Consider the following 20,294-nt stretch of genomic DNA (forward strand, 5'->3'; position numbering starts at 1 on the left):
CGGAAGCTCCCTCGGTCATGCGCCGCCTGTACAGACGGATCCGCTCCTATAATGCAAATGCTTGCATCCGTTCAGAACGGATCCGTTTGCATAACTGGTTTCTTCAGATCTGATTTTTCACTTCGTGAAAACTCAGATCCGACAGTATATTCTAACACAGAGGCGTTCCCATGGTGATGGGGACGCTTCAAGTTAGAATATACTAAAAGAACTGTGTACATGACTGCCCCCTGCTGCCTGGCCGCCCCCCCCCCCCCTCCCCCCCTGTTTTTAATTCATTGTTGGCCAGTGCGGCCGGCTCCCCTCCCTCCCCTATATTTAACTCAATGGTGGCCAGTGCGGCCAGCCCCCCTCCCTCCCCCCCCCTGTTTTTAATTCATTGGTGGCCAGTGCGGCCGGCCCCCCCTCCCTCCCCCCCCCCTGTTTTTAATCCATTGGTAGCCAGTGCGGCCGGCCCCCCCTGTTTTTAATTCACTGGTGGCCAGTGTGGCCGGCCCCCCCTCCCTCCCCCCCCTGTTTTTATCAATTTTAGAAGCATTATACTTACCTGCGATGTCTGTGACCGACCCGGCGCTCCTACTGGTAAGCACAGACCTTATAGCACAGACCTTTCACTTACCAGTAGGAGGAGCTCCGGGCCGGACACAGACATCGCAGGTAAGTATAATGCTTCTAAAATTGCTAAGTGCTAAGTAACCATGGCAACCAGGACTGCAGTAGCTTCCTGGTTGCCATGGTTACCGATCGGAGTCCCAGCGATTAAACTGGGACTCCGATCGGAACTCTCCGCTGCCACCAATGATATGGGGGTCGGTCATTTTAATTAGGAGGGGGGGGCGGCCGCACTGGCCACCCATGAATTAAAAACAGGGAGGGGGGGGGGGGCAGCAGGGGGCAGTCATGTACACAGTTCTTTTAGTATATTCTAACTTGAAGCCTCCCCATCACCATGGGAACGCCTCTGTTAGAATATACTGTCGGATCTGAGTTTCACGATCTAACTCAAATCCGATGGTATATTCTAGCATAGAGGAGTTCCCATGGTGATGGGGACGCTTCAAGTTAAAATATACCATCGGATTGGAGAAAACTCCGATCTGATGGTATATTAATAGGGACTCCTGACTTTACATTGAAAGTCAATGGGGGACGGATCCGTTTGCAATTGCACCATATTGTGTCAACGTCAAACGGATCCGTCCCCATTGACTTGCATTGTAAGTCTGGACGGATCCGTTTGGCTCCGCACGGCCAGGCGGACACGAAAACGCTGCAAGCTGCGTTCAGGTGTCCGCCTGCTGAGCGGAACGGAGGCCAAACGGTGCCAAACTGATGCATTCTGAGCGGATCCGCATCCACTCAGAATGCATTGGGGCTGTACGGAACTCACAAGCGGAACCCCGAACGCAAGTGTGATTAGGGCTAGATGCACATAATTTATCAAACAACATGCGACATTTTTATAAATTTGGCCTAAATTACAGCAACACAGACTCCAGCTAAATTGACATTAACAATTCCCATTGTAATAAATTTCCTCTCCTGTGTTTTTCAGGCCTTGGAGATCCTGCCTACTTTTATGTCACACTGATCTTCATTTTAAATGGCCTAATGATGTCCTTATTCTACATATATGGAACATATTTAAGGTAAGCATTTTTCCAGCCCTTCAGGGGAGTCTGTCACCATGATTTTAGACCATTATCTGCAGTAATACATGAGTAGCTTTGCCCAAAAGGAGGGCAGATTGCCCTTTTTTATTTTCCTACTACCCCCCAATCCCTGCTTTCAGCACTCAAAGCTGCAATGAAATGCACAGTTTGGACTGCTGTTCAGCGCTAATATAATGGAGAGGACTCCATGCCCAGCAGTCCTGACCATTTATTTTAGTGCAGATTTAAAAGCTGACAGCGGGAGAACGGGGTGCAGTTGGAAAATAAAACGTAGTAATATGGACTCCTTATCTGCAGTACTACTCATGTATTACAACAGATGATAATCCAAAATTGTGGTGAGAGATTCCCTTTAATGTAGTTAACATATAAAGACAAGCTCTGATCACATACTACCCTGTCCTGTTGTGTGTTCTTTCTAGATACTTTAGTATAATGATTGACTCTATACTTTCAGTATAAGCTGATTAGTGGAGGTCAAAGTCCTGTAGACAAATTTATCTAACATGCATGTTAGGCCTCATGCACACGACCGTTTTTTTTTTAAGGTCCGCAAAAACGGGGTCTGTAGGTCCGTGATCCGTGACCGTTTTTTCGTCTGTGGGTCTGCCTTGATTTTTGGAGGATCCATGGACATGAAAAAAAAGTCGATTTGGTGTCCGCCTGGCCGTGCGGACCCAAACGGATCCGTCCTGACTTACAATGCAAGTCAATGGGGTCGGATCCGTTTGACGTTGACACAATATGGTGCAATTGCAAACTGATCCGTCCCCCATTGACTTTCAATGTAAAGTCATGAGTCCCTATTATACCATCGGAGTTTTCTCCAATCCGATGGTATATTTTAACTTGAAGCGTCCCCATCACCATGGGAACGCCTCTATGTTAGAATATACTGTCGGATATAAGTTAGATCGTGAAACTCAGATCCGACAGTATATTCTAACACAGAGGCGTTCCCATGTTGATGGGGACGCTTCAAGTTAGAATATACTAAGAACTGTGTACATGACTGCCCCCTGCTGCCTGGCAGCACCCGATCTCTTACAGGGGGCTGTGATTCGCACAATTAACCCCTCAGGTGCCGCACCTGAGGGGGGTTAATTGTGGGTATCATAGTCCCCTGTAAGAGATCAGGGGCTGCCAGGCAGCAGGGGGCGGACCCCCCTCCCTCCCTCTATTGTATTAATTTCATTGGTGGCCAGTTTGCGGCCCCCCCTCCCTCCCTCTATTGTATTTTCATTGGTGGCACAGTGTGCGGCCTCCCCTCTCCTTCCCCCCCCCCCCCCCCCTCCCCCGAACATTGTTGGCAGCGGAGAGTTCCAATCGGAGTCTCAGTTTAATCGCTGGGGCTCCGATCGGTAACCATGGCAACCAGGACGCTACTGCAGTCCTGGTTGCCATGGTTACTTAGCAATATTAGAAGCATCATACTTACCTGCTGCGCTGTCTGTGACCGGCCGGGAGCTCCTCCTACTGGTAAGTGACAGGTCTGTGTGGCGCATTGCTTAATGATCTGTCCCTTACCAGTAGGAGGAGCTCCCGGCCGGTCACAGACAGCGCAGCAGGTAAGTTTGATGCTTCTAATATTGCTAAGTAACCATGGCAACCAGGACTGCAGTAGCATCTTGGTTGCCATGGTTACCGATCGGAGCCCCAGCGATTAAACTGGGACTCCGATCAGAACTCTCCGCTGCCACCAATGATCGGGGGGGCGGGGAGAGGGGAGGCCGCAAAATGAAAATAATACAATAGAGGGAGGGAGGGGGGGCTGCACACTGTGCCACCAATGAAAATAATACAATAGAGGGAGGGGGGACCGCACTGGCCACCAATGAAATTAAAACTGGGGAGGGAGGGGGGTCTGCCCCCTGCTGCCTGGCAGCCCCTGATCTCTTACAGGGGGCTATGATATGCACAATTAACCCTTTAGGTGCAGCACCTGAGGGTTTAATTGTGCGGATCACAGCCCCCTGTAAGAGATGGGTGCTGCCAGGCAGCAGGGGGCAGTCATGTACACAGTTCTTAGTATATTCTAACTAGAAGCGTCCCCATCACTATGGGAACGCCTGTGTTAGAATATACTGTCGTATCTGAGTTTTCACGAAGTAAAAACTCGGCTCTGAAAAAGCTTTTATGCAGACGGATCTTCGGATCCGTCTGTATGAAAGTAACCTACGGCCACGGATCACGGACGCGGATGCCAATCTTGTGTGCATCCGTGTTCTTTCACGGACCCATTGACTTGAATGGGTCCGTGAACTGTTGTCCGTCAAAAAAATAGGACAGAACAACGGCCACGGATGCACACAACGGTCGTGTGCATGAGGCCTTAACCAAACATGTCTAATCCTGGTATTAATTATTTCTTAAAAGAGACCTTAACCACTTAAAGGGGTTCTCTCACTTTAGCAAATGGCATTTATTATGTAGAGAAAGTTAATACAAGGCACTTACTAATGTATTGTGATTGTCCATATTGCTTCCTTGGCTGGCTTCATTCATTTTCTATCACATTATAGACTGCCTGTTTCCATGATTACGTCCACCCTGCAATCCATCAGCGGTGGCCGTGCTTGCACAATATATGAAAAAGTGCCGGCCTCTCTGGTGGCTGGAACCAAGGGAGTTCACGTGGTATTTTTTTTTTTACCAGCATTTGTGAGTGCCGCCCTTTCTCTACTCTCCACATTTTATTGTTATTGGCATTTATTCTGGGCTGAGCACCACGTACACGTGCTGGGAAAAGGGTCAGGGGTTAGAGGACCCAGTTCATTAATATGACACACGGCAGTGCCACCTGATTTCGTTTTTTTACAGCGTTAAGGGAGTTCACGTGGGCTGGTGCTTTTTTTTTCTATAGTTTGCAAGCATGGCCACCGCTGCTGGATTGCACACAACCCCTTTAAGGACACAGACTGGTTTGATACTTAACCCCTTCCTGACAGCCGTCATACTTGTGCACCTGAATTTGGGTATTTAAAGATGGCACCCATTTCCAAGCTCAGCAGACCCCATAGCCACCAGGTTTCTACAGTTTTAAACAGCAGACACCCAGGGCTAATGTCTGTGATCGGCAATAAGAGTCCAGCCACATAGCGACATGCATTACGTGACACAAAGGGTTATGACTACATGACGACATTTGATGCAATGTATTTCAATGGTGTCACAATGCTACATGCCACAGCAAAATCCAACTTACCGTATTTTCCAGCGTGTAAGACGACTGGGCGTATAAGACGACCCCCAACTTTTCCATTTAATATATAGGGTTTGGGCTATACTCGCCGTATAAGACTACCCCTGAATGCCCAGCCCTCCCTGTCTTCAAGACGATTTTCTCCAGTCCAGCGAACTGACTGGGATCTGTGGATGGCACTGTTATGGGGAGGGGGATCAGTGGATGACACTGCTATGGGGGGATCTATGGATGAAACTATATAGCATCTTATGCTATATGTGTTATCCACAGATCCACCCCATGACAGTGTCATCCACAGATTCCCCCTCCCCATAACAGTGCCATCCACAGATCCCCTCCCCATAACAGTGCCCTCCACAGATCCCCCCCCCTTGACAGTGCCATCCACAGATCCCCCTCCCAATAATAGTGCCATCCACAGATCGCCCCCTAAACAATGCCATCCACAGATCCACCCCATGACAGTGTCATCCACAGATCCCCCTCCCTATAACAGTGTCATCCACAGATTCTCCCTCCCATAACAGTGTCATCCACAGATTCTCCCTCCCCATAACAGTGTCATCCACAGATTCTCCCTCCCCATAACAGTGTCATCCACAGATTCTCCCTCCCATAACAGTGTAATCCACAGATTCTCTCTCCCCATAACGGTGCCATCCACAGATTCCCCCCACATGACAGTGTCATCCACAGATTCCCCCCACATGACAGTGTCATCCACAGATCCCCTCCCCATGACAGTGCCATCTACAGATCCCCCACTAAACAGTGCCATCCACAGATCCCCCTCCCCATGACAGTGTCATCCACAGATCCCCCCCCCTTCATGACAGTGCCATCCACAGATCTCCCTCCCCGACTCTTAGAGGATTATACATTTATTAACTGTAATCTGCAACTTTAACTTTAAATGAGCGCTCATCTCTTTACTAGGGTATCTTACTCTCAGCTCCGGTAACAGGCAGTGCGGGCGGCGCTCACTCACTGACGTCACGCACCTGCGCCACCTAGTGGGAGGAGCAGGCACGTGACGTCAGTGAGTGAGCGCCGCCCAAATTGCCTGTTACCGGAGCTGAGAGTAAGATCCCCTATAAAGAGATGAGCGCTCATTCAAAGTTAAAGTTACAGATTACAGTTAATAAATGTATAATCCTGTGAGCGGCGGGGCCCTGTATATTCTAACCCCCAGGCAAGCGTCACCATGGGAACGCCTGGGGGTTAGAATATACCATCGGATTTGAGTTTTCATGATCTTACTGAGATCGTGAAAACTCAGATCCGATGGTATATTCTAACCCCCAGGAAAGCGTCCCCGTCACAATGGGAACACCTGGGGGTTAGAATATACCATCGGATCTGAGTATACCCGGCGTATAAGACGACTCCCGACTTTTGAAAATAATTTCTAGTGTTAGAAAGTCGTCTTATACGCCGGCAAATACGGTAGATGGATTTTTTAAGACTTTCGCGTCATAGCATGCCCCACAGCGACACCATTGAAATTCATTACCTAAAAGTAGGGATCGACCGATTATCAGTTTTACCGATATTATCGACCGATATTCAGGATTTTCAAAGTTATTGGTAACCGCATCTAACCTTGCCGATATGCTGATAACGAATCGCGAACATGGATCGCGCTGCTGTCAGCGCGATCCATGTTCCCTCAGCAGCACAGGGGAGAAGAAAGTAGTGTCTCCCCGAATCCCCTCCCCCCTGTGCCGCTGCTGCCGCTGCCACCAAAAAGAGGAGAGAGGAGGGGAGGGGCTGTGGCCACTGCGCCGCCAATGATGTTAACTCATTCACTCACTCAAATTCAACAGGAGGCGGGAGCTGGCTGCAGAATCATATAGCCTCACCCGACCTGTATGACAAGTAGCTGCGATCTGCGGCAGTTAACCCCTGGTGCACCTGAGGGGTTAACTGCCGCGGATCGCAGCTACGAAACAATAGAGCTCTATTAGGGTGAATAGGACAAGGGTTCTAGCCCCTAAGGGGGCTAATGTTAGTACAAAAAAAAACACAAAGGCCAAAATATTAAAAAAGTATAAATGAAAAAAGAAAGATTTACAAAAAAAGCTAACCGTTAACAATAAACATGTTCATTTTCAGCATGTTCATTTGTGTAGGAGTTTTTTTTTTTCAAAGTGAAAATGCACAGATATTTCACGCTTTTGATGCTGTAATCAATTGTGACCATGGCATCTGAGATGGTTTTCGGGAGTGTCGTTCATTGTCTGCGATAGCCTGGGTCTCTCTGAAGAAACCTATGTTGTTGTAGTTCTCATGGAGCCCTGCAGGTGGCAGTTGTCCATAAGAGCATAGCACATCTGCAGTGAATTTCTTCTTATACTCACCTAGGGTGACATAAAAAAGAAAATTAATTAAATAATAATTAATAATTAAAATAAAACTAAGCAATAAAAACAATCATGGGCATTGCCATGTCTAAAAATGCCAGAACCGTTACAATGTAAACTTATTTTTCCAGTACGGTGAACTCCGTAACAGAAAAAAATCAAAGTGCCCTATTTGCCATTTTTTTTATCGCTTCACAATTAATAAAAAGTGATCAAAAAGTTATACACACACCCAAAAAAAAATTCAAGCAAAACTATGAATGGGGTATCGCTGTAATGTTACTGACCTGGAGAATGAAAATAACAGGTCAGTTTTAACACATAGGGAACAGCGTAAAAATGAAACCCATAAAACTGGCAGAATTGTGGTTTTTTTTTGTTTGTTTTTCTCCAATTCCACACCTATCTGGCATTGGTGTATCCTACTGCTGTGCCACCAATATATGATATGGGTATAACCCTTTTCAATCCTCTAGGGTTTTTCCTGTTTGCATTTTTGTTTTTTCACTCCCGAGTCCCAACCTTCCTGGAGCCTTAACTTTTTTATTTTTGCGTTCACAGCCATATGAGGGCTTGTTTTTTGCAGTACAAGTTGTACTTTCTAATTGCACCATTTAATATTCCCTACGATGTAGTGGGAAGCTGGAAAAAAATTCAAAATAGACTATTCCTTCAGTTTTAGGAGTTTTGTTTTTACAGAGTTTCCTATGCATTCTCTGGGTCAGTATGATTACAGAAATACCACATTTATATAGTTTCCGCTTGTGCTTTAATACTTAAAAAATTTAAAACTTTGGAAAAAAAATTATGATTTTCTTTGCATACTCTGACCCCACTCACTTTTTGTGGGGCCGTCTGTAGTTTTTAATACCATTTTAGTGTGTGTGAATCTTTGATCACTTTTTATCTTTCAATATATCTTTATTGAGAATTTTTTCATAAATCCAAAAAATACAGTGATCAGAGGGATCGTACATATCACCCGTGCAACGGGTTATATTATATTACATTAATATGCGTTGTTCGCATGTATCAGGTGGAATCATGTACTCCAAAGATTACATCTATACAATAGGTTGGTATAGCGTCAGTACAATCCAATGACCATAGCTTACAGAATAAACATGGAGAAATGAACGGAGAAACGAGAAAAGAAATAAATAAAAGGCAGAGAGGCAGACTCTGTGTAGAATATCGAGGCTTCCGAATGTACATCAAAAGCATAAATTAATGCAAGCAAGTATTGACTATGTAAATGCTCTTTATGTTTATAGGTTGTTAGAGACAATCTATTGATCACTGGAGTTACCACTCCACTGTGCCCACTCCCTTTCAAACTTGCGTACCGCAAAGTTTTTGTGTGCTAACATTTTTTCAAAAGACCTAGTAGTGTCCACTGAGTTGATGATTTCCTGTATGGTCGGAATTGTTGAAGTTTTCCAGTTCCTAGTTATAGCCAATTTTGTGGCTAGGAATAAGTGCATGGCAATGGTCCTAAAATCATATGGGATCTCTGTAATGTTAATAAAAAGCAAGGCCAAAGCTGGGTCACTTTTTAGCTCACGGCCCGTTACCTTTGACACTAGCTGGAAGATGCCAGCCCATAAATCCTTTAACAAAGGACAGCACCATAATATGTGTATAAGGGACCCTTTGCCCCCACATCCCCTCCAGCATAGCGGCTCCAAGCCAGGATAAATGCGGCTCAATTTCAGAGGGGTAAAGTACCATCTGAGTAGAGTTTTCGAATATGCTTCAAGGTGAGATACACATTTCAATCGTTTAGTTGCATATGTGATAGCTGTGGACCACTGCGCTGGGGGGATGCTACGGCCAAGATCCTGTTCCCATGAGATAATGGGTGTGGTTTTTACAAAGGAGTTTTTCTTGCCTAAGAATGTATATAGAGGGCGGATTCCCTTCCACTTGGGTTGTGTCAAGTTCCATTGGCACGGGAGTTCCGCATGTGAATGAACCATTAGCGTAGGGTTTGTGGCTAAGAGGTGGCGAACTCTCAAATACTTATAAAAGTCATTTTTATGTAATTTGAACCTTTTTTGCAGATTTTCAAAGGAGTCAAGATCCTTCAAATTGAGCAAATCCGCCACTGTTACTATTCCCTCCTTTTTCCATCCCTCTAGAGAGAGGTCAGGGATAAGGTATTGCAACGCCTGTATTGGAGTGATTTTTGCTATGGAAACAGTTGTTCTATGATCACTGCCATGGTATCTTTTCCAGGCTTTCAAAGAAGTAGAGAGTAAATACGGGAGGGAATGTGGTGATAGTTCCTTGAAAAGAGAGGCTAACAATATAGCCTTCAGGTTATGGGTAGGGGCAAGTGTCTGTTCAATATGGACCCAATGTTTGGGATTATCAACGACCCACCATTCCCTAAGTTGGTGTACTCTAGTGGCAAGATAGTAATCAAAAATATTTGGAAGATTTAGGCCTCCCACTTTCCTAAATTTGGACATTATTGATTTAGCGATGCGAGGTGGGCCCTTCTTCCAAATAAACTTATTCAGTAGTTTGTTAACAGTGTTAAAGAAGGAGCTGGGAAGGTCCACTGGGAGAATTCTGAATAAATAAAGAAGCTTAGGGAGCACATGCTGCTGAAAGGCTGCCACCCTGCCCAACCATGAAAGTTCCGTTTTCGTTATGTTATCCAATTCTTTCTGGAGATCTAGGAGAAAAGTAGGAAAATTTGCTTCGTACAATTTTGGGATGGTGTGGGTAAGTTGGACCCCAAGGTATTGAACTCCTGATGTCTGCCAATCCCAAGAGTAGGACTGTTTTAACTGGTTCAGGGTATGATTGGATATAAAAAGGGGGAGGGCTTGGGACTTGCTCTCGTTCAGCTTATAAAATGACAGAGAGCCATATGTATGTATGACCTTTTTTAGCTCATGGAGGGACACGGCCGGGTTGGTTAGGGAAAGAATTATGTCATCCGCATATAGTGAAAGGGTGTGTTGCCTATCACCTATCCGGACTCCTGAGATATTCCCATTTTGTCTGATAGCTTGCGCTAACGGCTCTAAGGATAAAATAAAGATGAGGGGGGATAGGGGACACCCCTGCCTTGTTCCATTTGAAAGGATAAAGGGGTCTGACAGTTCCCCATTAGTTAAAACTCGAGCAGCAGGGCCCCTATACAATGCTCCTATAGCTTTGATGGCATCAGCAGGGAATCCCATCTTTTGGAGCACCGAGAAGGCAAACGACCAGTTAACTCGGTCGAATGCCTTCTCGGCATCCAGCGTAAGGAACACCGTGGGTATTCGTAGATTGTTGACTCTATCAAGAAGGTTTAATACTCTTCTAGAGTTGTCAGTGATTTGCCTACCCGCGACGAAACTCACTTGGTCAGGGGCAATCAGGGACGGGACAATCTCAGCCAACCTGTTCGCCAACAGTTTAGCGTATATTTTCAGGTCAGTGTTGAGGAGGGAAATAGGCCGGAAATTTTGGGGGGCGGTTGGTTCCTTGCCAGGTTTTGGCAAAGTGACAATAGTGGCCTCTAGCATCTCTTTGGGCATATGACCATCTGACATAGTTCTCAATAGGGATGAGTGTAGGTGTGGTCCTAGGATCTCTGAGAAGAGTTTATAGTAGGAGTTAGACAGGCCATCCGGGCCGGGACTCTTTTGATGGGGTAGTTGCTTAATAATACGCAGTATTTCCTCCAGTGTGAAGGGCATGCAGATTTTAGTTTTCTGTTCTTCAGACATGGAAGGCAATGAGAGGGAGTCGAGGAATTTATCTATGTCCTGCTCAGAAGGTTGAACCACCTCCTTATTATCAGCTAGGTTATATAGTTGTGAGTAAAAGGACATGAAACTGTTTGCAATTCCTTTTGGGTCATATATTTTATGGGTTTTTGAGAGGTTCCAGAGAAAGGCGATCCGGGAATTTTGGGCCTTACATTTGATTCTATTGGCTAGTAATTTCCCAGCCTTATTTGCTTGTGAATAATACATAGCTTTCACTTTTTTCAGGGACATTTCATATTTATGCAGCATGTGCTCCCCCAGCTGAGCCCTAAGAGAGCGAAGCTCCTCCGAGTGGCTAAGAGTAGGAGATGCTTTATTCAGAATCTCCAATGCACGGATTTTGTTCATTAGATAAGTAGTGAGGTGTTCCCTTTTCTTTTTAGCTCTGTGCCCAAGCTTAATAAAAAAATGCCCCTAATATAGGCCTTGTGTGCTATCCAGGTGATAGATGGATTATCTACTAGGGATCGACCGATTATCGGTTTGGCCGATATTATCGGCCGATATTGAGGATTTTGAACGTTATCGGTATCGGCATCTATTTTGCCGATATTCCGATAACGTATTGGGAACACAGAACGCGCTGCTCTCAGCGCGTTCTGTGTTCCCTCCGCAGCACAGGGGAGAAGGAAGCAGTGTCTCCTCCCCCTGTGCTGCCGCTGCCGCCAATAGCAGGAGAGGAGACAAGAGGAGGGGAGGGGATGTGGCCGCTGCGCCACCAATGAAGATGAGTCTTTCATTAATTCATATACAGGAGGCGGGAGCTGGCTGCAGAATCACATAGCCGGCTCCCGACCTCTATGAACGGCAGCTGTGGTCCGCGGTAGTTAACCCCTTAGGTGCCGCGGATCGCAGCTACCGTTCATAGGGGTCGGGAGCCGGCTATGTGATTCTGCAGCCAGCTCCCGCCTCCTGTATATGAATGAGAGACTTATGTTCATTGGTGGCGCAGTGCGCCCCCCCAAGCCCTCTAGTATTAATCATTGGTGGCGCAGTGCGCCCCCCACCCCCATCCCAATAGTAAAAACATTGGTGGCGCAGTGCGCCCCCCCCCCCAGTATTAATCATTGGTGGCAGTGGCCACAGGATCCCCTCTCCCCTGCTCCTCCGATCGGAGCCCCAGCAGTGTAAGCCTGGGGCTCCGATCGGTTACCATGGCAGCCAGGACGCTATTGAAGCCCTGGCTGCCATGATAATCTCCATGCTGCTGTGTGCACAAAGCACAGAGCAGCAGGGACAGTGTGAGGTCTTATTCACCCTGATAGAGATCTATCAGGGTGAATAGGACAAGGGTTCTAGTCCCTAAGGGGGCTAAAAGTTAGTAAAAAAAAAGCCCACAAAAATATTAAGTATAAATGAAAAAGATTTTAAAATAAAATAATACACGTTAACAATAAACATTAATTTTCAGCAGATTTGTGTAGGAAAAAATTTTTTTTCCTCAAAAATAAAAATACCCAGAATATCGGTATAAATTATCGGCTATCGGCCTGAAAGTTGACAAATTATCGGTATCGGCCCTAAAAAATCAATATCGGTCGATCCCTATTATCTACTGAGTTAACATTGTTCTGAAAATATTCAGAACAGTTTTCACCTCTAGCTGGCAATCCAGGTCGGCCAGTAAATATTCATTTAATCTCCAAGTCGGGTTCGGAGGGCGGTTATACTCTTCTGAGATTATCACTGAAACGGGTGCATGGTCTGACCATGATATGGTACCTATTTCGGAATTTGTGATAGACAGGAGTGAAGCTCTGTCCACCAGCACAAGGTCTATGCGGGAATACGACAGATGTGAGGGAGAGAAATACGTGTAATCACGCTCCGAGGCATGGTGTAGGCGCCAAATATCGTATAAGGCTATTTTGGAGAGTGTGCCCGTTAGTGTATTAGAGTCCCTTCTTGTGAGGGAGGATGAGTCTACAGAAATATCTGGGACTATATTAAAATCTCCACAAATAAGGACCCTCCCTTGCTGAATGGATTGGACCTTATTCAGGAGCTTTTGAAGGAAGCGTTGAGGATGTGTGTTGGGTGCATAAAGACTTACCAAGGTGTATAAGACGTTGTTCAGATAACATACGTGAATAATATACCGCCCACCGGAGTCGACACTGGAGGATACCGCAGTATACGCCACCGTGTTTTTGATTGGTAGCAGCACTCCTCTTTTCTTTTTGGTGCAGTGAGCCTGGAGGATAACTGGGAAACATCTATGTTTAATGCGGTCAGCATCAGCAGCTAAAATATGTGTCTCCTGGGCACAGAAAATGTCACACTGCAGGGAGAGGGCCTCCCTCCACATCAGGTTGCGCTTATAAGGGCTATTTAGCCCCCTAACGTTTAAAGTGCTAAGCTTTAGTACCATTTTTAATCGTCAGAGCTTTTGGCGCAAACAATATATCCCGATGCGGAGGGAGGCACAACCCCAGCAGCCAAGGATGCACACCAGTAAGTATAACATAGCATAGAATTCTGCCTAGAACATAAAAAAAAGAAGAAAGGTGAAAAGGTGAAAAACGAAAAGTGAGACAAAAACAATGACTGGGAGAACATAACACATAGTAAGGCACTGATTTGTGCCTTAGCACTTTTTGGGGGATGAGTCCTGCCAAAAGCCAGAACAGAGGCTAGTAGGACTGCTGCTCCATAACATTAGAAGCAGAAAAGATGTCCCCTTTAATGTGTTTTCTTGCGTCGTCTATTCTCCACCAATTGCCAATCTCCATAACTATGGTGATGCCTAGGAGCCTCAGGATCATGAAGGGGTTCCACTGTAATGTTCTATGAAGCGAGAGTTGCTTTTCCTTCAGCTACTGATCGGATCACTACCATTGAGCCCTCCTTGTGAATTAAAAGCTTTACCGGAAAACCCCACCTATAAGCGATGGAGTGTGCTCTCAAGGCAGTAGTGATAGGGGCCAGGGATTTCCTAAGCTGTAGTGTCGCTGCTGAGAGGTCCACAAATAATTTCACCCCCTCATATGGGGCCGGGAGAGTTCCCAATTTCCTTGCGGCCGTAAGGAGTTGCTCCTTAATGTGAAAAAAGTGCACCCTTGCTAACACATCTCTTGGAACATCATCCGGCAGGTGCTTAGGCTTGACAATCCTGTGTGCTCTGTCGATTATCAGATCACTTTCAGCGCTGTTAGGTAGGAGCAAGCGTATCAGCTTCTGTATATATCCTGTTAATTCAGACGTGGTTACATCTTCTGGGACTCCCCGCATTTTGAGGTTGTTCCGGCGGGAACGGTCCTCTAAGTCCGCAATTTTGGCTTTAAGTTGGGTGACTTCATCAGAGAGGAGCTCATGAGAGTCGATTAAAGTGTTATGGGAAGAGGCAAATTCGCCCATCTTCGTCTCCACATGTTCCATCTTATCCCCCAGCTCTGTTACTGTAGCCTGGATCGGGACTAGTGATTTAGCTATTTGTGCAGTGATGGAATGGTGAAATGCTAGAAGCATGTCCTTTAATAAAGTTCCAGAGGCTGGTTGGTCTGATGTCTGCAGACTCTCAAGCGCCTCTTGTATAGATGGGGAACCCGGCTGACTCCCAGATGGGGTTGTACACTCACCGGAGTTGCTGGGGCCTCGATACCGTGGCCTCTGTTTGTCAGGGCTGGCGGACGGTGAGGTCTGGGTAATGGCGTTCTCAGGAGGCGCGGGAAGGTCTTCCACCATCCTTCTATGCTCTCTATGTGAGGCTGCAGCTGGAGGGGATTCCACAGGAGGGGTGCTGGATGGAGTATGCTGTTGCTGGTGACTGGACGGAGAGTGCGCTCCTGATGAAGAAGAAGGACTGGAGCCCGGTGTGCTGCGCGCTTCTTCTCCGCCGGCGCCATCTTTGATCTTCTCCTGGGTGAAGTAAAAGTTAAGTTTGCCCTGTTTTAGGCTCTTCTTGCCTCTGGTCATCATGGAGGCATACAGGAGCTTGGAGAGATGAACGGGTGGCACTTTGGTGGATGTGAATGGGGTTTAGCAGGACTATAACGCTGTAATGGAGCAGGAGCTCAGGTTCATGCGTCCATCTCCCTCGGCTGCTTGGCCACGCCCCCCCCCTTTGATCACTTTTTATTAAATTTTTTTGAGGAGGAGTGAAAAAACATTGAATATTAATTTTTTATTTTCAATTTTTTATTACAGGGTTTGTAAGCGGGATAAATAAATTTCTATTTTAATAGTTCAGGCCTTTTTGGACATGGCTTTACCTAATTATCTTTAGTTTATTATTGTTTGTTTTTAATATGGGGAAATGGGGGTGATTTTTTTTATTTAATTTGTTTTTTTTTATATTTTCCCTAGGGGGCTTAAAACATGCAATCATCTGATGGCTTCTCCAATACACTGCAATCAATTACCATTGCAGTCTATAGTCACAAGCAAGGCTTGGTAGGATCTATTGCTGTGGCATCCTCGGATCCTTCCGAAGGCTGGAGGCTACCACAGTGAACGAACGGCTCCCCCATTCTCGGCGTGGGGTAGCCGTTCGGGCCCCGACAGTGCAACTCTCCTGGGGAAAGTCCTCTTAGATGCCGTGGTCACAATTGACCACTGCATCTGAAGTGTTAAGTGTCTGTGATCAGCGTTATCCACTCTGTCGTACTTTAAAGCGACAACCAGCACCGTACTTGTACAGCGCTTGTTAAGGGCATAACACAGCTAGCACCTGCAAGTGATGGCGCAGGCACAGCTCCTGTGCACTTGCCATCACAGTGCTGATCTATTAGGGCCCAATCACACAACTGATTTTGAAAAACACACTTAAAAAAATCAGCGTTGAATCTGCTATTTTTTTTATTTTTTTTGTTTGCGTGAAAAATTTAGTTTTTTTTTTTATGCTTCACATTAATTTCAGTGGGAGATTCAGCGCTTATTCTGCCCCAAAATAGGGCATGCTGCTTCTTTTTTCCACTTTTTTCCTCTTTTCTTTTTCCGCTTGTAAAAAAAAAAAAAAAAAAAGCGCTGCTTCCCACTGAAATTAATAGGAGGCTTTTTTTATGTGTTTTTGATGCTCCAAAACCAGCGCCCAAAAACTCTGTGAACGGGCTCTTACCGAGGTACTTGAAGTGACATGGCAGTATAGACCAGGGTGGGAAAAGATTAAATCCGCTTGTACATCAAGCTGTGACTGTGAGCAACCACTCAAAAATGTAATTATTTTCCGCTTGATGGGTTATTCCCATCTTGTTTAAGAGGTGGCATGTCACAGTCCTTTCCTTAGTAATATGCTTTCACTTTACAAGAGGGGAATACAGCTTTATAACTCCCATTGGCAGCATATTCAAAATAGCAGCATTCTGAGTAGGGTTGGGCGATCACAATATATATTGCGATAAATACCCATTTAGAAGAAAAAACGCACAAAACATGTACTCCTGTTTCAGGTCTTTAATTGTAAAGTATAAAAACTGAGAAAAAGTTGTGGAATGAATGAGATGTGACCTCAGGACTAGGGGTGGACTGGGAACCATGTTGTTGATGAGATCAAATTGTTAGAAGGTAGGGCAATACAATTAGACAGCGCCAGCAATACCATAGTGCAGCAGAAAATACTGCCCCAGCAGAACCGAAAATTCCACACTGCAGCAGAAAATACTGCCCCAGCAGAACTGAAAATTCCACAGTGCAGCACAAAACGCTGTCCCAGCAGAACCAAACACCACAGTGCAGTACAATACACGGTCCCAGCAGAACCAAACACCACAGTGCAGCACAAAACGCTGTCCCAGCAGAACCAAACACCACAGTGCAGTACAATACACTGTCCCAGCAGAACCAAACACCACAGTGCAGTACAATACACAGTCCCAGCAGAACCAAACACCACAGTGCAGTACAATACACTGTCCCAGCAGAACCAAACACCACAGTGCAGTACAATACACTGTCCCAGGAGAAACCAAAAACCACAGTGCAGTACAATACACTGTCCCAGCAGAACCAAACACCACAGTGCAGCGCAATACACTGCCCTAGCAGAACCAAACACTACAGTGCAGCGCAATATACTGCCCTAGCAGAACCACATCTCACAGTGCAGCACAATACACGGTCCCAGCAGAACCAAACACCACAGTGCAGCACAATAATACTGTCCCAGCAGAACCAAACACCACAGTGCAGCACAATATACTGCCCTAGCAGAACCACATCTCACAGTGCAGCACAATATACTGCCCTAGCAGAACCACATCTCACAGTGCAGCACAATATACATTTTTGAAATAGATTTAAAGCAGTTGCCTGGGTTACAGATATTGACTCTGTCATCGCAATTTATGTGATTCCCTTCTTCTTTTAATTGATTTGCCACCATACAAAAGTATAAGTATGTGCATGCTATACAGCTTTTATAATGAGACCAGACACACTAGGTGGTTTCATGGGAAAGCACTTCCTCATCCCCCTGAGCAAGACCCTGTTTATTTGAAAATACATTCACATATATAGCAGACATGACATCACAAAAGGGGTGTTCCTTAAGAAGAGACTATTGGCTCCTTAACCTGATAGGAGTGGTTTCAGCAACTTCAACTCTGAGTTCATAGGTAGATTTGAAAACTACAACCTAAACTCCCCCTTGACCATAAAACAAAGAATGCACACAAGGCTCATACATCTAGTTTGCTGCCATCTAATGGACAAAAATGTGTACAACAGAATGTAGGGAAATAAAATCCATCTCTCACTAGGATATGTAATCAGTATCAGATTAGTAGGTGTCCGACATCCGGCACACCCACCAGCAGACGTGGCACCAGAATCTTTACAAGGTGTGGAGCTGGAAGCATAAAGTTCTGTACACTGTATAATTTCACCTGCCAATGTACTGAAGCCCAGTTGCCATTCCCTTTCGTGGGAGTTGAGCTTCAGTACAGATGCATGGCCGATATACCATGTACAGAGCTGTGACCTGTTCACAGTATAATTTCTGGGGCTGCCGGAATCAGCTGATCAGTGGGGGTGTCGGGAGTCAGACCCCACCGATCTGATATTGATGACATATCATGAAAATAGGTCATCAATATCTGTAGCCCGGACAATCCCTTTAACGTGCTGTGAGTGCAGTGGCCTTATTTGTGTAATATACACACACTATTTAATGCACACAACAGCTTATTCTGAAAAATCACCTGGAAGATAATTAGATATTTTGAAGATGTTCTTCAGGATCCCAGCATTTGAGGCCTGTGTTGTCAGCTACCTGATAATCTTTGTTTGTAATTTGATTAGTTTTTTCAGACTTCCATAGATTCCCATTAATAACCCAGTGGGTGTCAGCATAACTTCTAATATTACAAAGGGGTGAAGAACAATGTTAAAGCCCTGAATAGAGCATTTGTTCAAGCAACAGACTATACACTCATCCACCAATTAGTTATAACTAGTGTTGAGCAAACTTCTTTCAAGTTCGGCATACAAGGTTCGGGTTATCTAAGAATTCCGTTATGTATTCTGCTACCACGGAGCATAATTTATGGTCCGTGGTAGCTTAATCCATAATGGAATTCTGAGATGATCTGAACCCGAACCTTGTACACCGAACTTGAAAACAGAAGTTCGCTCATCCCTAGTCATAACATTAGAACATTTAAAATTGTGTAGGTACTCCTCTTAGCACCAGTACAGCTCTAAACTGTCGAGGCATGGACTTCACAAAACGTCTGACTTTGTCCTGTGGCATCTATTACCAAGAAGTTAGCTGAAGATCTTTTTAAAGTCCTGTGAGGTTTGAGGTAGGGCCTCTATGGATCTAATTATTTTTTTTCTAGCACAAATACTCAATCAGGTTGAGAAATTAGAGGCCAAGTCAACACCTTTAATTCTTTTCATGTTCCTCAAACCTTTCCTGAACAATTTTTGTATTGTGGATGCATTATCCTGCTAAAAGAGGCCACTGCCTTTGGAAAATATACAGTTAAACATGACTGGGTGTCAAAGTAACATCCATATGAATTCCAGGGCCCAATATTTTCCAGCAGAACATTGCCCAGAGCATCATACTAACCCCGATGGCTTGTCCTCTTCCCATTGTGCATCCTGATACCTTCCACTCCTTCCAAGGTACTCAATGCATCTGGCTGTCCCCATGATGGAAAATAAATCATGATTCATCAGACCAGGCTATCTTCTTTCATTGCTCCATGGTCCAGTTGTGATGCTCACGTGCCCATTGTAGACACTTGGTGGTGGGCAGGCGTCCGCAGGGCTTGTGCAGTCCCATATATAGATGCAATGCATCTTTCTGTGTTCTGACATTGTGACAACCTTTTCTATCATAGCTAGCATTAACTGTTCAGTAATTTGTGCTACAGTAGTTCTTCTGTGGGATCAGACCAGATGAGCTAGCTTTGAATGTGTATCTCCTTGTGAACCTAACATTAAAGGGGTTTCTCGCTCGTATAATTGGGGGGGGGGGGGGGGACCGTGGGTATAGCTGCTGCCACTAGGAGGCGACACTAAGCTAGAAAAAGTGTCAGCTCCTCCTTCCAGCTATACCCCCTCCAGCCTGGAGATGGCTGATCAGTTTTTTAGCTTAGTGTCGTAGAAGGCAGACCTCCCTGCACTGCAGAATCAATTCTGCCATTTTTATTTGTTTATTTTTTTTTATTTTTTTATTAATTTTTTACAGGTAGTGGGAACAGAGACACCTAGCCTCTCTGTTCCTCCGGGGAGCATGGCTGGGGTCGGTTCCCCTCCCCGTCTAGCTCCCCCAAGAAGGCAAAGTGGCCCAGGCCAGCCTAGCTCCCCTGCATCCCACCAGCCATGGGGTCACCTAGATTTGCCAATCCCTCCCTCCACTCTAGCTCCCTGCCACTTCTGTGCCAGTAGTTGAGGAGGTGACCCTGTTGGTCCACCGAGGGAGGGTGAAAAGAAGATGGGGTGAGTAGTCAGGTGTCAGCTCTGTCAATCTTTTTCCAGCGGCCTCTGGTGCAAAAAGGCTCCAGTAAAGACCTTTCTCCAAGGGGTGGCTCAGACCATTCCTCCTTATGGCCCCCCCCCCTTCCCTTATTGGGATTTGAATCTTGTACTTGACTCTCTTCAGTCAGCACCCTTCGAGCCTGACGCTGTTTCTCTCTGCCTTCTTTCCTGGAAGGTGGCTTTTCTTGTGGCGATCATCTCCATCAGAAGTGTTTCGGACGGCACTTTCCTGCAGGCAGAATTTTCTTATTCTGCACCAAGATAAGCCTGTGCTTCGCCCCGTGCCCTCCTTCCTTCCAAAGGTGGTCTCCGCCTTCCATATCAACGAAGACCTTGTCCTCCCCTCTTTCTGTCA

The 20,294-nt window shown here is 45.7% G+C and overlaps 1 protein-coding gene across 3 annotated transcripts in view; it reads left to right on the top strand.

The window, feature by feature from the left end:
* DPY19L1 (dpy-19 like C-mannosyltransferase 1) overlaps positions 1-20,294 on the top strand; it is a 234,875-nt gene that overhangs the window by 78,924 nt on the left and 135,657 nt on the right. For all 3 annotated transcript variants that reach the window (XM_040432907.1, XM_040432906.1, XM_040432908.1), the window contains one exon: positions 1,556-1,649. In XM_040432907.1, coding sequence (XP_040288841.1) covers positions 1,556-1,649 — 94 coding nt within the window. The remainder of the gene's footprint in view (positions 1-1,555; positions 1,650-20,294) is intronic.

This window comes from Bufo bufo, chromosome 5 (assembly GCF_905171765.1).
Source record: "Bufo bufo chromosome 5, aBufBuf1.1, whole genome shotgun sequence".
In the NCBI taxonomy this organism is placed as follows: Eukaryota; Metazoa; Chordata; class Amphibia; order Anura; family Bufonidae; genus Bufo; species Bufo bufo.